The sequence below is a fragment of the Echeneis naucrates genome, chromosome 15 (genome assembly GCF_900963305.1).
Source record: "Echeneis naucrates chromosome 15, fEcheNa1.1, whole genome shotgun sequence".
NCBI lineage: Eukaryota > Metazoa > Chordata > Actinopteri > Carangiformes > Echeneidae > Echeneis > Echeneis naucrates.
The window spans coordinates 1,848,360-1,869,796 of record NC_042525.1 but is presented as its reverse complement, the minus strand read 5'-3'; the positions used below and the strand labels follow the sequence as shown (position 1 = coordinate 1,869,796).

Genomic DNA, 21,437 nt, shown 5'->3' with positions numbered 1-21,437 from the left:
GGATTGATTTCCCCGCGGCCTCGCCCTGGCTGATTACGCCTCTCCCTGGATGTGGGACTGTTAAGGCGATTAAGATTACAAATTGTCACTTTAATTCCAGCGGCCATTGTAATTGTTGGGATACTGCTCTCCTCTCACTGGACATAAATCTGCCGCCCACCCCCTTAAAGAGCAGTAATTGGAGAAGCGACTGCGGTGAGCGGCCTCTCTGCCCGTCCAGACGATGACTTCGGTTAATCACTAAACATTAAACAGCTTGTCAGCATAGCTGCTGCTAAACATTCCTGGGTCCAGTTATCCAAAACCTGCAGCAGATCTCAGACAAATCACAACTTCCCTCCTCTAATTATCTTCAGGGGTGGGCTGTCATAGATTTACGGGCAGAGGTTCCCGATGCCGCCCTCTGCTGCACTCCCGGATCACTCTGCCTCCGCAATTACAGATAACCATTCACCTTCCGATAATAGGCGGTGAGAGGGATTCTTAAAGCTCCTTCTACCTTCCATAAAAGCTTAGCTAAAGGCAGTGGCAGCTCAGCTTAGATAATGAGGCCAGAATGACAGCATAAAAGCACTTAAACACTGACTAATCTGAAATTAAAATCCCCTCCAGCCGCACTTCAGACAAGCTGTGGGAGAAGGTCTCGTACTTCGACTCAAATATAGGTCACTTCTCCTCCCCGTTGGTCCCTCCTGGAAGGACGTCTGTCCCAGCCTTGAATCTTATTGATGACTTTTGGAGAGAAGCTGTTAATGCATGGTTGCAACAGTTGCACAGACCATTAAGTACTTGAATATGGATGCCCGTCATCCAATGAGTCTCTCAGCCCTCCTGCCTGCAGACGTACAGTTGAGCAGTACGCCTTCGTTCGGTCTGACAAACACGCCATAAAAGCAGGTTGTCATGAAGTTCCCCGTCTCGGCGTCGCCGGGGGCTGTTTAGCCCGGTGGCACTCTGTAATCATCTCCCACACAGCAGGTAATGTCAGCGAGCATCTGAGAGCAGGCTTATTGCACCAAAACTGTTTAAAGAGAGAATTACAGAGGAGGACAGCGGGAAGATAATCTTTCCCCTGAAGCTTTGCCTCTGAGCGCTGAAAGGAAAAAAAAGGTGTGAACATGACTTCTGAAATTGTGATCTGAAAAGCCAAGCTCCTTTTTTTTTTTTTTTTTTTATTCGATTATTTACTCGGGGAGTTTGAAGAGAGGTCCCAGCAGCCAAAAGCAGGCACCTCCATCCAGAAGACGATCTCATCTGACATCCTCTTTGACTTCAAAACCTTCCATCAAGTCAGAGATTAGCGTGTGTGGGCCGTTTGAACTGAGCTCTGACGTCGACGCCATGAAAGAGGCGGATTGCTGAAATTAAAGTGCAGCAGTTGGCGCCTTATTTGCGCGTCCTCTCGACGTCAGTTCAAAGTAGCCTTTCCTGCTCAGGTTTTCTCATTTAGATCTCTGACTAGAAAAATAATCTCACCTACACAGGCCAACCTCTCCGACCCCGGACCACGTCGTCTCGCATCGAGCCCGGAGCGATAAAGCGACCCGCGTCCTCCTCAGCCTTCATACAGAATTTAGGGACGGCGATGACAGATGGATGGAGGGTGAAACATGGGCCTCTCCGTCTCTCTGTTGCTATTGCCATGGCCAAGCTGGATCTCATCTGTCTGCCACAGAAGCTGGGGGCCGACCTTGCCTGTGCCCCCAAGTTATGCTTTCAGAATATCAGCAGGAGGAGGAGGAGGGAGAGAAAAAATGATGAACCCGTTTTTACAAGGACATTTTTAGATAGATGTATTTTTAACTCCCTGTAGGCTGATGAGAGGCTGCCTGTGATATTAGGCCCCCGCAGGAAGACACGTGGTCCCCCGGGGGCTCGATTGCAGATGACAAGGTTACACGACTTAGAGTCAACCTCTGCTACCTCCACTTAATCACTGTCTCTTGCGTCCTCGTCCCAGCAGACCGGCCCCCGCTCCATCCGGCCTGCTGAGAAGAAAAGGTTTCCATTCGCATGGCGCCGCCGTCCCTTCTTAGGCTCCTAAAGCCTTTTTAACAGCTGCCCTTCCCGCCTAATTCACTGTCTCACATCCATTCTTCCTCCTCATCCCTACACGCTCACACATACCTCACCTCTTCAACCCGGTGCCTCTACTTACCGCGAACCTAAGTGGCTGCAAAAGGTGTGAGCTTCCTGCATAACATACAGGGAGTAGGAGGCAATTATCATCTGGATGGACTTCTGAAGGAGCGAGAGGCCACGTGGGGGTGTGAATGGAAGAGCGGGGGACCGAGATTTTATTTTTAAACCCAGGACTGACAGAAAAGAAGCTAGCAGCTAGACGAGACAGCTCGGTCCTGCTCGTCTCCTCCGCTGAGTGAACTGAGGTGGTGAAAAGCATCTTCCCTCCACTTTGTTCACTAAATATCCAGTAAGTGATATTGTCCATGATGTATTTTTACTCGGCTTTGATGTAAGAAGCTGCGTCATCATGTTCAGCGATAACTGAGACACACACAGACAAACAGAGACTGCTGAGGCCGGCATTAATATGCTGTTTTTTGGCGAACTTTAAAATGCACTCTCAACTGACCACTTGTGATCAGCTCCCTCTTCTCACAGAAACCTGAATGAGTAAACAGTCTGGCCACCGTGAATAAATTCTGCTTGTAAAGACCATTTCAGCCGGTCCGGCGACGACAGACGGCTCCAATGCTAATGTGTGTGATGGAGAGCGAGGCGTGGAGGGCTCCAACGAATCGATGCGCTCTGCTGTGAAATAGAATTTCACTAATCTGAAAAAGTAATCGTAAAATGTTTATGGTTTATTATCACAGCGAGGCGGACGACGTCGGTGCAATGTGGCCCACGTGAATGAAAATGCGTCATCTTCAAGGACCCGGCCCCGCTTTACCAATTCTTGAACTTCGAACTTGGTTGGAACCGCCAAACCACAATTTCAAAATACACCAAAGGTTTTGAGAAATAAAGCAGTAGGGGGTGCTTCAATCTGAGTCCAAGGAGAGATGTAAAAAGTATAAACATATACAAACTGTTCAAAAAGATAAATCAGGTGCTCAAATAATAAAATAAAAATCCTTTAATAAGCAGGGATGGATTTATTTAATCATGTGATCACTGGACACCACCCACATGACACAGCACGCAAAAAAGAGTGGTTCAATATTCAAGCAATTATTAGATAAAAAAACTAAATTTTGTTTCTGTGAAAATGTTGTTTTAAACAGTATTCAATTATTTTCAGTTGTTTTTAGAGAGTGATTTTAGTTTTCCTTCGAAGGGATTTCATCCAAATGATGATGTCTCGGTTGTACATCAGAAGCTCGGGTGCATATTTACAGATAGAAATTACTGCTTCGCTGTTTGTGATTACTTTTGGTATCGTTGGAAAACCAACTTGCTCCTTGTGACAACTTTGACGAGCAAACAGAGTCGATAGAAATACAAAGAAGGAACGAAGTACTGAAAAGACAAAGACATTCAGTGTGACTGACAGACTGCCGTTCTTCGTCCTGTATTTCTCAAACTGTAGTCTGGCTTCATGTTTAAGTCGGTCGCCCGGTGATGAGCTGTTTTTATTTCCACCCCTAATTTTCCTCCCAATTCAAACTGCTGTGAAACATTGTTTACAAAAAAATAAATCTGATCCACCGATGATTTGGAGACATGAAGTTCATATTGTTGTTAATTATGTGTCAAATGAGTCCACCTCCTGAAAACACTTCTGGGTTAATGGAAATATAATAAACATGTGTGTTAGAGGGGAATGTGTGGGAAGATCATTATTCACAGACTAAAAACAACCTTCCCTGCTCCGTGTTTACTGTCTTTCTAACTACACATGCAATTTCTCACAGCAAATTATTTTACAGGGTTTGTTTTTCTACAGTGGGTTAATTTGAAAGCAGAGAGTTGTTTAATTTTTCTTCCTGATTTGAATTGAGGTTAGAAACAAGATAAAAGCAGCGTAGCTTACATCACTTTGAAAAATACTGGACTTCTGTTTCCATACCTGTGATTCAAAACTAATTATGGTGTAATTAGATCAGGGTGTCTTTACGCACTGGGTTTTAATTGGACGACTCTGTAGCACATTGATATTTGTTGCATTACTACGATATTAGCTGCAAATAACTGTCAGTGTTTGAGTGCAGCCAATTATTAAACGGTCGAGTGTGTTGTAAACATACTCTGCCATTAACGTTGTCCCTTTCTGTGTATCTCCCGCTCACACATTTCCTCTCTGCTTCAGTCAGCCGTCGTCCGTCTGTCTCCCACATCGGTCTTCTCTCTTTTCTCTCCACTCATCCAACTCTTTCCCCCCCAACTAAACGGTCCATTTTCCATTAAGGAGCTGCTCCAGCGCTGTCGATGGTCATTGAAAGTCCCTCTAAAACTTCTTCACCGCGCCTGCCAGAGTGCACTATTTCTCTTTTGCCTCATTCACACACCTTTCTAACTCTTTTTTCATTAAGTGCAGTTAAACTCAGCTCCCTCAGAAGAAGTCCAGCGACCTGCGAGGGGGCAGTTTAACAAAAAGGCTGCTGCGAGTTTCCGAGAACGCTGTTTTCAACTTTGGAAAAGTGATGACGGAAACTCCATTTAATGTTGTATTAGTGAAACACATTGGTCACACAGTACGGACTGAGAAAGATGTGCCTCTTACTTATTGGGCATTACTGCTTTTCCAGAGAGGAACCATGTTTGTCAGCAACTTCTATTTTTCCAAAAATAGCTTTTTTTTCTGCACCACCATTAGCAGATGTGCACAGGTTTTGTTTTGGGTTTTTTTTTTAAACATGGCTGTAAATCTGCTTTTAAAAGTGTTTCATCGCATTCACAGATTTACTGCATCCGTCACATCTGATCTCCAGGCTGGCACCTCCATAAAAGCTTTGGAGTCTCTGTGAGATGCTTCGTTTGTTTTGGCTGACTCCAGGAGGAAGGAGCATTAATGGTTTGGGGTTTTTTTTTTCAGGTTTAACACCTCCGTGCTGGACATGTAACAGGTTTGTTTGTGCGCTGAGAGAAATTACAGCAGGAAAAGGGGTGTAAAATTTGCAGAGTCACTCAGGTGTTGTTTACATTAATGTTAGTAGGTCTTAGTGGGTTTTTTGGAGCTGAATTCATTAAGTTGGTGACGATGTCCAACGCCCTCAGGCATCTTCTTCACTTCCTTCTGGGTTTTAGTTTTTGCGATGAATAATGTATTAAAGTAACTGTACATGGTTTGGATTTAGGGGTGCGTTATTCAGGGCTGGTCTAAAACTGGACTGATATGAAAACACAAAAGCACAGATGTGCCTCAGAGTTTTGGCTTTTTGAAAATCATCACCAGTCTCAGTAATTCAACTTTAAAAGCAAACAACCATTTACAGGAAGGAAACAAGAAGGAATTCTTCCAGCCCATTTCTTCTTCTTCCATCTACCTGCATGGCAAAGCTGGCTTCCCAAATTATATTTAAGATCAGTGATTTGGATTTGAACAAACATAACACAATACTGCTTCCCTTGAGCATAAAAAAAAAAAACAAAACAAAACAGCACAAACTTACTTTCTTCTTCAGTTCATCAATAACGTCAGGGAGTAGACTCCTCTCTCTCCCCAGCTCCGGTGTGGTCACGAGGAAATCCACATCGTGACCAAACTCCTTACCCCTGGAGATTTAAAAAAAAAAAAAAAAAAAACCCACAACATCACAGTTAAAAACTAACCACGTCTGTGAAAAATGAGAAGAATTATTTTTCAGTCACAATCTTTAACTGATGAAGAGGGAAAGTGGCAGACGGAGCTATTAAAAGCGCGGGCCGAGCTAATGACATTGACTTTTTTCATTATTCAAACAAGTCATTTGTACCAAGTTGTTAAGTGTAAATGCTCCCTCTTTGTTGCTGCAGCTGTCACAGCTTAACTTTTATGAGAGTCATCATTTTCTACTTGGATCGGTGTCATAAAGCAGACCCATATGGAGCCTGACTGGGCTCACACAATGCATCTTCTCCGTCAGCAAAACTGCAGCAAAGGGGGTGTTTTAGTACTGTAAGTGATTATCAAGTGATTATCAGACAGGAACAGATACAACAAAGAGCTCAGACAGACTTCTGTCTGGATTCAGCCCACTGATGCAACAACACAGTTTTCAAAACGCTCCATATTGGTGCTGCAGCTTGATGTGATTAATGTCGGAATACTTATTCTCCAGAAAGTTTGAAAATTCTCGTTTCTACTTGTTTTGTCCCAATTAGCTATTTTTCTGTGATAACGCTGACCTTTGACACCTGCCGTGTCTCACGTCCCAGCGTGTGGCTTGGCTTATTCTTAGCTTTTCATGTGCTGAAGACGAGACGAGACTAGCCGTGGCCTTGTCCTCATTACAGTTTGGTGCACTGGGCCGTTGGGGGGTTAGATAAGCTGACTCTGTACTGTTTCTCAGGGACAGACAGAATAAATACATTAATTTACATCTATGGAGACTGCCCAGAGAGTGTGTTTCTGTCTTCTATCAGCAAAATTGGTCAAATAAATTCATAAGAGCTTCGAACTCTTGTGCTCACTTCTGCATTTTATGAAGTTAAACTTGCATAAGTGTTATTTAACCCTCGTCCATCTCGACCTGAGGAGTCCGAGGCGTGATGAGCCTCGCTCTCTGCCGCCCACGGTGTCGCTGTTATTCCTGGAGCTTACAGCTGTTTGTGCTCATTCAAGAGCACAAGTACCTGAAGTGTGCATTTAAATCTGGTGAATAAACCAACTGCATCTTTTGTGAAAAACAGCTGCGAGATCCAGAAGAACAAGCTGGGTGGCTGATGCGTGATTATTTTTACGCTATTCAAAAGCTGGCGAGTTTTCAACAGTGCCGGGTGACAAACAGGCTGAAGACAGGACGTTCAGCTCAGCTTGTCAAGCAGATGTTGATGCTGAAATAAACGCCATCCCAATCAATGGCTGCAGCTCGACCTGAAATGGGAGTTTACATTTAATTAAAATAACTGCATCAACTTAACGTGACCAATCCTGATGGATCTGAGAGGGAAGCCTTTCACAATGTGGATCAGCTTTTCAACAAATATACCTTCGGCAGCAGGAGCTCATAAACAAGCTGACATCTCCTGCACCGCAGGAGGCAGCTGGGACTAATAGAGAGCCACGGCAGGGTAATAGGATGTTTCTGAACTGAAATGTCTGAGGTGAAGTCAAACAGGTGAAAACTGGTGCAGATGTGAATGCAGCCTTCAAGTCTGTGAATAAAGCTGACCTAAATGAGGGTAAGGAACCGTTGGGTGATGAACCTGCAGCTTGGCAAGCAACGCTCTGTGACCTTTCAGGAGGAGAATGTCTGAAGTCTTTTTTGCAGATTTCCTCTGAAAGGAGCCACAGAGAGATTGTTGGAATAATAAAACAATGCAATGACAAACTCATCAGGCTATCAGGATGCAGTGGAACATAGAGGGAAGCTGATGATGTGCTGAGGATGAATTAACAGCAGACACAGTAGGTGTTGGAGCTTCCTATCACGTGGTAATTCTCCCCTAAACACGGCCACTATTATGCAACATAACAGAGAGCTCATCCATTTTTGTAATGAGCCATAAAAATGGTACGAACACTGATGATACCTTCACTTTACCAACAAAAACATTACCGTTAACTCAAACACATGTGACAGGTGGTGTCTTGAAACAGCATCACTTGTCCTTGAAAGCCAAGTTGAATTTGGACATTTATGCTCCAAAAGGACATTAGAGCAGCCCGTCGGATTGACTATTACTGAGGCCCGCTTCATCTACACCTGCTGATAATGAATTCCTCCTACCAGCACCATATTCAACATGCTGCGGCCAATTCTCCAGATCGGTCCACGCTGTGCCTGGGTCGTGCACACACACACACACACCTCCAGTCAACATTAGTACAAAAGCAGGTACCCACTCCCACAAATGTGTTTCTGCAGATTCTCAAAAATATATGAAGCAAAAGACTGATCGATTGCTGCACCGGAGGTCTGGTGTGTTCTGTGGTGATGGAGCAAGACGAGAAGAGGTAGAAGGTGTTTTAATGCCTTTAAGACGTTCATCCTTCGATGAATCAACAGTCAGATTTCAGTCAGAAAAACACAACCAAAGCTGAAGGTTTCTCTCTCCCGGCGAGACCTGCCAAAAGACCACGCTTCATTTCAAACTGATCATTACCCAAAACCCACTCACAAACAGCTTCATGATAAACGATAGGCAGAATCACACACACTTAAGCATCAGTGTCGCAGCTAATAACAATGCGAAATGACAAGGGGGTGATTTGGCTGAAAAAAGCTGCCTCGGCAGCAGCGAGGCTCCGTGTTTGATCTCTCCTCGCCGCCTCTAACAAATGAGGGATGGCAGCGAGAGCCGGGAACATTAAAGAAGGGGAGAGAGGCATGAATGACTTGTGGGGAAGATTCAAAGGTCACTGTTGCTAATTCAAGAAGCAAGGAAGTATAAAAAAAAGCAGCCATTAGAGCTCCACAAGGCACGATAATGTTAATGGTTAGCATGTCGTCCTGTGGCATTCACGGACTGAGAGCTCACGGCTCCCCTCAGCAGATGTCGCTTTAGTCACAGTCCACTCCTGAGACTGCACAGAATTTATTCTCTTTCTAAAATAATACTGGCTGTGGGAGAGCTATCATGTTTGGAGTTTACACTTCTTTAATGAGATGACCAGTAGCAGCGCAGCTATTTGAGAATGCATCACAGATTTCCATCTGCTGAACGAGCAACTTTCCTCCAACTCTCCGCTGTTTGGACGGGCAGGCCCTCTCTCTCTCTGATGGGCGACCTTCGCTGTTTTTATTTAGCATTAAGGCGTCTCGTCCCGGTCAGCGGGCGCCACGGCTCCGAAGACTCAGCACAAAATGTTAGTTTTGATGGAATGTGCTCAAAACCGCTGGCAGCATTTCTTTAAATGAAGCAGGAGCTGCAATCCGTCTGAACACCTGGTGTGGATACAGCCCGTCTACTCTTTTATTGCATGCGAGAAACAGGTAAATTATTAAATCTCTCGGCACAAATCCCATAAAATATACATATTTATTTACAGTTTTTCTGTGTGGACGACGGCGTGTCGTGTATGAATAATACAGACGTGGGAAGTGTTGCTGCAAATGGAAATTTCACAGAATGCATTCATCTGCAGGGAGGCCGGGGTTCAGTGGCGCTTTCAAGTAGCCGGATGTGTGCAAGTAACGATGTCGTTTCCCTTCCATCTTTTTTTTTTGCTGACACAGAGAAACGAGCTGTTATCAGAGGAAAGAACTTTACATCCAGTATGCTGTATGGTGCTAACACTTTTAGCTTCATCTGTAACTCACCAAATGTTTTGAGCTACTGCTTACTTTTTTTTTTTTTTTTTTTTTACACAAAACAACCACATTTGTTTACTACAAATGAAACAGATTCAAAACCCTTCAGGGATATCACAGACCTAATGTCAAAGACAGGGTGCTACCGGGGGGGGGGCCAAATAAGACCGACCAAAACTCAGTATGAATGTTTCATGAACACCACGATGCTTTGAGGAGGATCTGCTCAGCGTCAGATGTTCCTTCTCCTCTGATCGGACTGACTTGTCCTTCTTTGCGACCTCATAAGATGCTTTAAAAAAAAAAAAAACAGCAAAGTCTCAGTCTTTCTTTCTCGCTGCTGTAAAAGGATTAAAGTCAAAGAAATGTTTTTAGTTTTCTGTCAGAGGACGGCTGGCTGTTGTCTAGCTAACTGTATTGGCGTAGCAGTTTGAAGTTAGCAGGAGGAAATACGTCACACTTTGTCTGAGAAGCAGGTCACATAATTTTATCTGCAACTATTTTTTTTTTTATCTCAAAATCAGTTTTTTCTCACTAAAGTCTGCATGCTCCTGTTTCTGGGCATGAAATGATCCCGACTTGTCCCAAATTTGTGGAATTTGTGGTGTTACAACTCGGCCTCCCTTACCTCATTATCAGTCAGCTTGTTTTTTATTATGTCATTGAAAGCTGATAACAGAGTTTTTGCTTTCGTAAAAAAAATAATAAAAATAAATCAGCACACCCTGAACTGAAGTGAGGAGGATTACTTATCTCAGCTGTTGTTCCAGGTAAACAATACAAACGGACTCAGTCCCCCATCTGAGGATGTGAAACGCCATCAACCATTCATCAGTGTCACTTTGAGTCTTATTCCAGACAATCTGATGTTAAATAAGATCCACAGCAGGGACTGAAATAAACACACAGCTCCAGTGACTCCGTGTGAGCCTTTTGCACACAGTGGTGAGAGACAGTGTATTTTCCAGGCTAATCTATTTTTAATCCCCCACCCAACAAAACCGCTTTAAGACTTGTCACCCGCCTTCCACAGCTGTCCTTTCAATGAGGCTAATGTCAGCGCGTCAACAAAACCTCGCCATGTTGTTTAACTCTGAAGTCGGTGACAGCTACAGTTTACTGCAGCACCGCACTTATTTCATGAAACTTTTGGAAGCCGCCTTATTTCTTTGTGCGTGTTATCCAGAGATGAAAGAGCCGAGGAGATCTATTTAAAGAGGGATATAGAATCGAAATTTTTGACAAGGGCTATCGGCTGGAAAGATAAAGCTAATAAGACACTCTACATCATGCTGGAAATTATAGGTAATTAAATCGAGCTTTGACAAGTCTTTAGAAAGGAATATTTTTCAATGTGTCACGGTAAAGAGAATTAGTGGGTTATTAGCAGTGCTGCTGGCATCTCAGAGAGCGTACGCACTATTTCGGTGTAATGTGCCGCTTCCTGCTTCCCGTTGCGTTTAAACCATGTCTGGAGAATCAGCTTTTCAACAAGATAAAGGTAAATTACTTACTTACTGACTTGTAATGTACAAGTCATCATTCTTCAATTATAGCTCTGCATGATTCCAATTAGGTCTCACATAATTCTCCCCAAGCCGACACCAAATATGAGGCAAAGTAAATGCGTGCTTCATCTCCCTGAGTTTGCCATAAAAGCTCTCTCACAGGCCCTTTACGCTTTCGCTGCAGACTCCTGGCCCATAAATCTTGCACTGTTCCTCCCCCTTCATTCTTGATGTTAACTATCCATGATGCTCTAATCAGTTTCCTCACCTCTTTTACCACATCCCCCCCTCCCCCGTCTCCCCCGAGAAGCAGATATTAACATAATCAGATAACATTCCTGCTGTCGCTCTTTCTTTTGAAGAACAGAGATATTGAATTTTTTTTTTCTCTCTTGTCTTATTTGATGCCGCCTTTACTTTGAGAAAGTTATGGACCTACAACCACAGAGACTAATTAAATGTCCACCATAATTCTGGCATTAAGGAGAGTCGGGAGCTGCTGAGAGCAGAAATAACAATCCTTCTCATTCGCAGCAAAAGGAGACTTTGCTTCATATTATGCACTCAGCAGTTTTACTACTTATGACCAGCTGAGGAAAAGGAGATGTGTTGTGTTCACAGTCCAAACAGGCTCATTCTGTATTCTGCCTTCTTCTTCTCACACAGGTGTTTGCGTTTGTTCGTAACTTTGAGCAAAACAGCTGGCGAGGTCCGTCACAGTGACATCATGTGACTCTTCCGAGGAAAACAGCAGGCGAAACATGTCAAGGTAAAGAAACACCTGAACAAACACACCTGTTTGTTTTTGAGAAGAAAAAAAAAAAGAAGTTGCATTCATGTTAAAATGTTCCCAATTAACACGACCTCCTGTTCAGCTACTTTCTGGAGTTCTCTGCTGAGAGTTCAGGGAGAAATGTAGACTGGCTGCTTTTCAAACTGCAAAAACAAACCAATCACCAGAGACTCGTGTTAAAATGCCACAACTTTATATTCTGGTAGACGAACGCTTATTAACATTTTACTTAGCATTTAGCATTGTCGTGCACGGCACAGACCAAAACTCGGCACGGATCTCAGCTTAAAGCGTCACAGTGTTCAGTTATTCAGCACAAATCGTTTCGAAAGGCTGTCTGTGGTAATTTTGCACCGTCTTTTGACAAACGGCGATATTTTAAAGTAGAACAAATGGAGAAAAAAGTAAATATTTGATGAGGTCTGTTGGGGAAAACACAGAATTTGCCCAGCGACTATGGAAGATCATCAGCTAAGTCGTGGCAGCTCTGCCACACCTGCTAAGACGCAAGCGTCTGTCCTCACCGCCAGACTGCTCCTGAAATATTTACTCCACACACGGCCGGTTATGGCTGGACTTACACAACACGGCAGCGCACTCAGGCACGAGAAAAAAGAAAAGGAGAGGAAAAGGAAGCGCAGGCGACGAAAGAAGGTGCTAGCTGCGAACGAATAGTTGTGCTCAGTAAATGTGTCTGACCTCTGCTGTGCACTCAGGTCTCCATCTTTTATTATCACAAATAAAGTGATTGTGTTAATCTGATCCGGTAAAAGTCAACAGTATCTATCTTATCTACTAATTATGTATAATAAGAGGCTGCATCTCAAACACAGAGGCACTTAGTCACGAGTCCACACTGTGACAGTATAAGGGAGAGCCCTGTGGGATTCAGACCTCCAGAGACTTTGCTAGCATCTTTGCATTAAGCTGCGCACAATCAACGCCAGTTTAACGGCAGCAGCGCAGGAAGTGCTGCTCTTTTTCAAGCAACACATCAACGCTGAGAGTGAGACACGAAGAGACAAGTCTTTTACCTGCGAAAGCCACCTGTCAGAGCTATTATGGCGTCCGGTGTGATCGCACGGACAGCTTCGTCAATAATGCTCCCCAGGGCCCGGGCCTCGGCTTTGCTGACAGCCCTGGAGATGTCTCCATAATGCAGAAAACCTGCAGGGAAAAGACCACGTGGTTACCCGTCTGGCAGTCAGCCATCAATCATAGCCATTTGCTCTGGGGAAGTGGGGAGTCAGGCTGAATTAAAAGGAAGGTAAAATGTGATGTGCTTGCTGCTGCAAACACAAGAGGATTACTGCCATTTTGGAGACGGAGCTAAATTATGACAATGTGATGGGTTAATGGGTGTCTTGTTGATTTCATGCGTCTCACTGCGTATTTCCTCATTTTTCTTTGCTACATAAAAGGCATCAATTCCCCTGTCCCTGCCTGAGAACAGATGGAGCCACACAATCCATTAATTGCAAAATATTTAATGATATTTCTGTCTGTGCTGCCGTAAAATAAATGAGATAATTCATTTTTCTGCCATTTTGAGATTTACAGAATAGAGCGGTGAGATCAGGGTTCAGACACATTTCCCATGTCAAAAACTCGCATGAAGCCGAGACCACAGCGTTCCCAGTGATGGATTATGACCAGCTTGATGAGGACGTCTGTCAGAATAATACATTATCAGATGGAGTTTGGACTAAAATGGGAAGCAGTGCAGTGTCATGTTTTGAATTATCCCATCATGCAGTGCCACGGTACAGCGTCTGCCTTCAGTAACATCCCGAAGACAAATGAAAAGCTGCATATCGCTGGTTCCACTTGGTGATATTAAAGCACGTGTCTAAAAGGCTCGGTGGGATTTCTGCCACCTCTTCTTTCTGCGCTTCTGCTGTGTTTTTTGTTCACTCAGCTGTTTGATCGCTGAATCTCCTCGGAGAAAAATCACTGCAAACATGCTCTGAACTTTAACTTCTGATTCTCCCGTTTGTGAAACAGATTCATTTGTTTCTTTGGTTTTTAGCCGAGCTGGTGACAGTGATGGTCTTTTCTGTCACTTTTCTGTGCTGCAAGCTGAAATGTGACATTTTGTCCAGATGTTTGTGGGCGCGGCAGAAAAACAATTATTGTTATCGTCTTAGCTGAAGCGCCTGCTAGTTACCAAATGTTTGTGTGCACTGACGATACCTCAGACCTCACAATCTGAGGGAACCATGTTTGACCAACTCATTCATCACAGGCCAACCATCAAGTCATTCAACATTAAAAAGGTGATGTTTTATATCCTAATAAACTTTAATTCTGTTTCTTACTTCAGTACCTTCGTAAGGAAAACAGGAAGGATTGTTTTTAAAGAGGAAAATCCAAAAATGCAGCCCAACAAAAACATCAGGTGAAAATCTAATTGGTTAATTGTCCTGTCATTTCCTGATGGCACGGAGTCCTGACCAATTAGAGCCAGCTCTAAACTCTATTCTGCTTGGAGAAAACAAGACAGGTAACTCTTAATGTTATCAGGACAGAGATCACTGCTGAAGCAAACAGAAAATGAGGACCAATTAAAATTAGATTAGAATACTTAGACGTGTGTTAATGATGAAAATAGTATTCTCTGATTTTCATCTTACTGCTGTTTATTTGTTGATTCTCAGCTCTCTGTCACGTCTACCTTTGTCAATGATAGCTGAGTTTTTGAAATGTCCAGAAATGACAGATGGCATCGAAATAATGTGATTAAATATTAAGAAAGGTAAAGTCAGAAAGTTTCATCCCCTGAGGACCGAGATGTGTGAATAAAATGTTCTCTGCAGTCTGCATAGTTGCTGTTGAGACAACTTAGCCTGAACTAAAGAGGCCACCTGACCAACGACGGAAATAAAGAATTTATTTCATTAGAATAAAAACGCCATCATACTGCTACATTAATCTTCAGTTCTACATTTATCTTGGAGTTTGTTTGTGTTTCTTTGTAAATGAGCTTGGTGGGTGAAGCTACAGGCTCTAAGCTGCTCAAACATGTTTTATCAGCAAATGACATCTGCTCTGTGAAACGTCATCCAAACCCAATCTGTGATTCAACTAAATTACCATCCGAAAGTCATGTTCTTTTCCTCAACACAAATATTACAGTGTCACTTTCAGCAGCCTGGTGTTGTTCTCTTCTGACCGGCTGATTGATGACTGCTGCTCCCCTTCACATCGCCACTCATTGATTTTTATTAAAAATACCCCTGCTGCCTTTTGCATTGTGTTTGCACTGCACACTCCCTGCTGGTAACATCTCATCTCGCTTTAGAGAAAACACATTAAGGAGCCTCCTGTGGGACAAAAAGAGAGGAGAAAAAAAAAACAAAACAAAAGGAGCCCAAATGATATTTCGGCCTACCCTTTAGAAATGTAACGATTAGGCTTTTGAGTCTTTCTTGGATCAGACTCGAGATGCATTTTTCAGTCAATAATTTGAACGGCAGAGTGGAGACGATGAAATGTTGATGTACCAGTTTGTTGCATCCGGTTCAGATGAATGCCGGGCTCGGTGAGAACGTCGCTGAATGAGCGCAGCCCTTGGCGGTACCACTTGTCAGCCGTCTTCGGTCCAACCCCAAACACACTTGTGAACAGCTGGCAGGAAATGAGGTAAGGACATAATCAAGAAGGCACGCTCTGAAATGACAGGCTCTTCTCAGAAGGGGTTAGCAATCCAGCAAATGCAAATCATTTTCACTGTGACGGAGAAAATACGTGAACAAGGGAGTCGTTCTGTGATTCTACTGACCTTTAGCGTTTGATACCTTTCATCTGAGAGTGTTTGCTCAACTTCAAACGAGCGGCCATACTCGAGGATCTCCTGCGAAACAAAAAAAGGAGAACGGTGCTGCTGTCAGGATCGACATGTTTTCCACTTTGTTTTATGTTCCGTCAGCTATTAACAAATGGCCTCAAATTGCTGCACATTTGCAAACAGCTTCCATTTAAATCAGGTGTCCTCATTTAATTTCTTTTCAAGAAATAATGACTTTGTTGTTGTGAAACCTGGGATTAACACCGATTTTATGGCATTCATAAAAAGCCCAAGGTAATATTTTCCCCAGCTTCTATTGTTTGCTCTGAACAACTTTGTTCTGAGCTTAATTGTCTGCCGCTCTCAGCAGAGCACCAGTAATTCGCTGGTCACATTTTAACTGTCTTCATTATGTGAAGGCGTAAAAATCAGACAGCAGTTATCCAGTTAATATCGACCATCTTCCGCTGGGAAATTGTAAAAGTTGTTAAGTGTTGAAAATGAGCCTGCGTTGTTTGTGTTTTACAAGCAAGTATCTGTGTGCGTTTTTAAGCGTGTGCGCGGCGGGACGACATCTAGCTTCAGTGACGCAGTGAACCTGATCCAAAATGTGAGTACAGTCCAGTTTAAAGCAGCCTTCACTGCTCAATGATGCATCCACCCATCCACCTCTGCTTCTCCACCCTCCAGCTAAGTCCAACCTCAAACACAAGGATAATGCTTCAACACACTCCCTGCTCCGGGGAAGACACACAAAAACACACACTGACTATTCAGCCCCAGCCCTGCCTCAGTGCTCCCAGACTTTCATGTCAGTAGGTTTATATCTTTTCCTCACTTTGGATGTTCAGTCAGCGGCGAGCGGTTCAGTCGCTGCTGACAGTGTGTCACTCCGATGTTCAAAGGCGCATCAAGTGTTTTGTTTTTACTCTGTTTGGTTTCACTTTGTTGTTTCTTTTTTGTGTGTGTGTGTGTGTGTGTGTGTGTCGTGTTGTTTTCTTGTTTTGAGCTTCAATCTGTTTTAAAGAGAACACCAAGAAGTGGGAAAAGAAATTTAAAAAAACAAAAAAACAAAAGAAAACTCCACCACGGCTGGATCGTATGAATAACAAAAGGTCAGTCACAAGCCGGGTAGTTTGTTTTTGGCTTCTTTGGTATAATTATGATGTTTAGTTGAGGGAATCAGCATCCCGGACGGACTCAGACTGTGTCTTGGGTTTAACGTGTCAGTCGGAGTGAGACTGCAGAGCTCACCTACAGGGAATCGGTGTTCTCTCACAGCAAACACTTTTTCCACACCTCCACTGACAACCTGCCATGATTCTGCCCCGAGCTCGACTGTAGGTGATGGGATGATTGCCAATTGATCCAATAACTCTCTTTTCTTCTTCTTCTTCTTTAAAAGAAGGGTAAATTTGTGCGATGCCTGTCGGCGTGTGTGCTCAGGTGTGAGCATCTGCGTGGCAAGTTTTCTCAGACATGAGATTTCACAACCATTCTTGGTATCTTGTTGAAGGATTGCACTCAATATTGAATTATTTTTTAACACTCAAAGCAAGTGTGAGCTGCAAGATGAAGGTCCACTTCAGAGTCCATGTTTGCTCAGATTGTTAATGTTAGAAGAAGAAATGTTCAGCTACAGTCTTCCTGACAGTACACAAAAGAAATCTGAGTAATATTTAAAGGAATTCTTGATCCATGAAACTTTGTTTGGAAATACGATCGCGCTCGTCTCCCTGTTAGAGGAAAAAAAAAGAATCCAAACTTTTTACCAAACTGTCAGCCTAACCAAACCTAAAACCAGAAATTAGTTTGCATTTAAGAACGTCCTGGTCGATAGTTCTTAAGTTCCTGGGTTGTTTTGTTTAGGTTTTTTTTTGAATGTGTGACAACATCCACACACATTACCGGTGAAACGAATGAGCATATCTCATTTAGCTCCCTTAAATAAATGTGTTCGTTACCTCAAAGAGTGGCGTGATGAAGACACCTCCATGTTTTAGTCTCCAATAAACTCTTCACTGGCACCATTTTCTGCAGTTTTAGTATGACACAGTGTTGCTGATTTAAACGTATCACTCAGGAATAAAAGTCGGTAAAGGTCAGCGCAGTTAGAATTGTAAATGTTTTAGTTCAGTCACATCTTCTGTGTTCAGACTCTCTGCTGGACATCCTCCAGTGCATTTTCCAAAGTGTTTTGATTGACTTCAACTTCTTACTTAACTTCAAGGCCGGCGCTGATTCACCACATTTAACAATGCATCAAATGAATGTTTGTGAGCAGAGAGTGCTTTTCTACTTTAAGCTCAGAAAATCAAACCCAAATGAAAACCTGCTGTTGGGTCGGCCTTCAGGTGGCCTTTAGGCCTTACCTCCATGATTGCCTTGGTATGTTCCCCCAGGCAGGGCAGATCCCTCAGATCCCTCAGACACTGCACCACAAAGGGCAGACTCTTCAGGACCGACGTGGCTCTCCTGAAGGCCAGACACGGACCCTCGATCTCCTTGAACTCGTAGTACTCCGCCAAAACTTCAAGCGCATCCTACGGCGAGAGGTGGAAGAATAATGAATGAAACATCACATTTTATGCAGTTTCAGGAGGGCTCGCTGTATTTACACAAAGGAAGCGAATGTCAGGGCAATGAGAGATGCACTGAACCAGACGGAGGCCTGAACTGTCCCTGTACAGCAGGACTCGCTGCATGTTGGTTTCTTCTGGGTGACTGGACAGAGACATTAGAGGCTGCTGAACCAGCAGCCTAGCGTTCACAACAGGCGGCCATCGGCTCTCTGCCTTTGCAACTGCCTCAGCGCTGAATGATTGGATGGATTGTAGAGGGCTGGACTCTGCCGGGCCACCATGCCCATCTCTGATGTGGAGACGGCGCATTTATCACTTTATAACAGCTGATTATATCGCTATTTGGGAAAAGGGGAAAGTGCACAATGTCAAACAAAACTAATGAGAAGATCACAACTCTTGTTGCTCTCAATCTGCTGAACATGTAAATCAAAAACAACTTAATGCTGTGATTGGTTTTAATAATCAAATTAGAAAACATGTGCTGAGTGACGATGCAGAAGATGAGAACTGTGGAACTGCAACTGTGGAACCAAAAAAAAAAAAAAAAAACATGCCACAGTGGTGGAGCTGGATCATCAGCGCAGCCAGCCGTTGGTTAAACAAGCAAAATGTCTATATTTAGGTTTTCTGTCGCAAAGATGGAGCAGGTTGATGCAGTGAGGAATGAAAAGCTGCAGGTGAAACATGAGGACCCCCCTCACGGATATAAAGTCATTATAAGAAGAGCAGACATTACTGATTTCATATTCTTTTACAGTCTGTCGACACCAACAAGGAGTTTGGTAACAAATCCAAAATTTGCTGCAAAAGCAAATGTATACAATTATCACATTTTACTCATTTATAAAAGCACATGACACAAAATGTTTCTGTGTCACTGCATGGAAATGTATTCTTGCCAAAGCCCCGAAGCATTTAGTGTCATGCGCTTCTCTAAATGAAAGAAATGTGATAATTAAATTTGGAGTGATGTGATACCTCAGTGTCGTTTTAATTCTGTTTTCACACTTTAAAAAAAAAAAAAAACTCCCAGCCCACAAGTTTTATTATTAACCTCAAAAGAAGAAGCTGCCATGATGCCATTTGTCTTTTTTTAGAGCCCCGTTCTGGTAAAGCAGGTTCCTCTGTCTTTCTCCTTTCCTTATTTAAATTCTGTGGAGGGAACATTATGTCCCTATCCATGATGAAGAAGGCCTGAGGCCATGCAAAGCCGCTTCCTCCGGTCTTCTTTGAATTTTTTTGTGCAGCAGAGCAGCAAGCCTGCTGCCGTCACTACAGAGGGCCGAACTGAAAGAGCTGAATTAAGGTCAAAAGAGTCCTCGGACAGAAAAACAGAGATTATTGATGTTATTCTCACAGTTCAACTGAAGGTTAACGTTTTTTTTCTTCAAAGGTTGCAGCTTATTCAGCGGAGAAAGAGTGTGTGTTGGTGACGGGGGCCTTCACGGGGTCAGGGGTCATATATGTGTGTTAAAATCCTCATCTCAGGACGATCAGCTCAGGATTACGTCAGGTTATCTGAAGAAAGGGGAAAACCCTTCTCAGGTTTAACTTTGATCATCACCAAAGATTGGAACACATTTGATTTGATTTGATTTGATCCTCCCCAAATCTATTGTACTGACATCATCCGAACAAAGACCAATCAGACGGCGTCCTTCTCCGGGAAGCTGAGGAGTTTTAATGTTGACAAGTGAGAACGCCGCCGCCGCCAAAAGATCTTTTCAGCCTCTCAGAGGGGCAAAAGTCACTTTGTTGGTTTGGGGTTTTTCAGCTCAAACAGATATCTGCTTGTTCATCCCATCGGTTGTTTCTGACCAAAGTTGTGGACTTTTTGTGTTTTTCTAAAACTGATTATGATTTAATGTATTGCTGGCTTTACTGCAGATTAAGGCCAGTACAAAGGCTGAATAAAGAAGGTTTATATTAAAAATCTGTGCTTGTGGCTAAACGCAGCACATCAGGGAGGATCATTTCAGATCTGGACCTCCGATGACTAAAATCCTTCATCCTGTTAACGCTCAGGGTTATAAGGTTTTAGAAAGTGACTGTTGATTTGACTTAAAAAAGTTGGAAATTAGTCATCTGGCCGAGTTTAAATGTTTAAAGGTGCGACCATCTGGACTTCAGACAGGCGCCAGCGGAGCGCTCTGCTCTATTGTTTGATTCCCTCAGAAAAGTGTACAGCTCGTTCTTTCACTTCTTCCAGCTGACATTTTAACCTGTCGTGGTCTGAAAAGCACAGCTGTTAGTCAAAGCACTAACAGCTGCTCAGTTCTACTCAAGTGTCCCAGAAAGCCGTGACAGCGTGGCACTGCCCCTGAACTTCACACTGAGATGACAGTGGAAGATTTCAGGGGCCGTTCAAATTTATTAATAGAGCACGTTTTAAAAAAACGCAGCACAATTTATCTGTAAGACACCCGCAAAGTACAATCAATCAGGAAGATCAATAGGGAATAAAACAACGGGCCAAAGACAAATGAAGGCATCAGGATGAAGGGGACAACTGAGCTTGGCTCAAAAGCTTGTGAGAGTAAAAATGATTTCAGATGACAGTTGACTGTCAGCCGGACTCGGCAGATCTGACAGACATGGGGCGGGGGGGGCATGAAGGACAGTCACCTCTGGATTTAAGGTCAGCTGAGGCCCATGTCTGAAGACCTGGCTTTAAAAATATACAACAAACAGCCACGGCAGAACCGAGCTGAGCTGATTTGATTTTCAGTGGGAGCACAGACGAGAGTTTGTGGCATCTTCTTAAAGCCTTAAATAGCACGAGGAGCTGAGAAAAGAGTCAGCAATCACTCGTGACATTTGGGTCAGCAGCATGTTCCTGCTCTGCCCTTTATGCCCCTCATGCAACGCATGAATTAGTTTAAAAATGATAACAGAAACAAGAGAAATTCCCACGAGTGAAATACGTGAGAAATCCCGATGATGAAGTCTAAATCCAGGAGCACGGCTGAGGTCACGGCACCGGCCGCAGTCCTGCAGCCTCAGGTCAGTGAGCAGCAGACTTCAGCCCAGTGACCCGTTTACTGCAGCACACGGAGAGTAAATGACCCTTTACATCCCAGCACACACACACACACACACAACAAACAGGAGACACAAGCTCATGACTGGATTACATTTGTGTTCAGTGTGCAGCCAGCTGTCGGCCCAGATTTGAGGCGGACCTGGGTAAAGTTCAGACTACGCACGAGTTTGCAGACCTACACAAAACAACTGAAGATTTTACAAAAATGTGTCTAATTTATTCCAATCTGTGGAATAGAGTTAGATCTGAGGACGTTTTTCCTCTTTCTTCAGATAACCTGAAATAATCCTGATCGTTCTGAGATTAAAACTCTTTACTCTTTAAAAGGATGCAGCTTCTGCGGTTGCCCTCAAATCTAAGGT

General features: G+C 43.5%; 1 protein-coding gene across 1 annotated transcript in view; it reads right to left on the bottom strand.

The window, feature by feature from the left end:
- Positions 1-21,437, bottom strand: part of dntt (deoxynucleotidyltransferase, terminal) — a 57,858-nt gene that overhangs the window by 25,255 nt on the left and 11,166 nt on the right. Inside the window, exons 4-8 of the mRNA XM_029521584.1 lie at positions 17,820-17,990; positions 15,442-15,513; positions 15,164-15,287; positions 12,695-12,827; positions 5,577-5,679 (exon numbers count right to left, since the gene is read on the bottom strand). Of these exons, the coding sequence (XP_029377444.1) occupies positions 5,577-5,679; positions 12,695-12,827; positions 15,164-15,287; positions 15,442-15,513; positions 17,820-17,990 (603 nt within the window). The remainder of the gene's footprint in view (positions 1-5,576; positions 5,680-12,694; positions 12,828-15,163; positions 15,288-15,441; positions 15,514-17,819; positions 17,991-21,437) is intronic.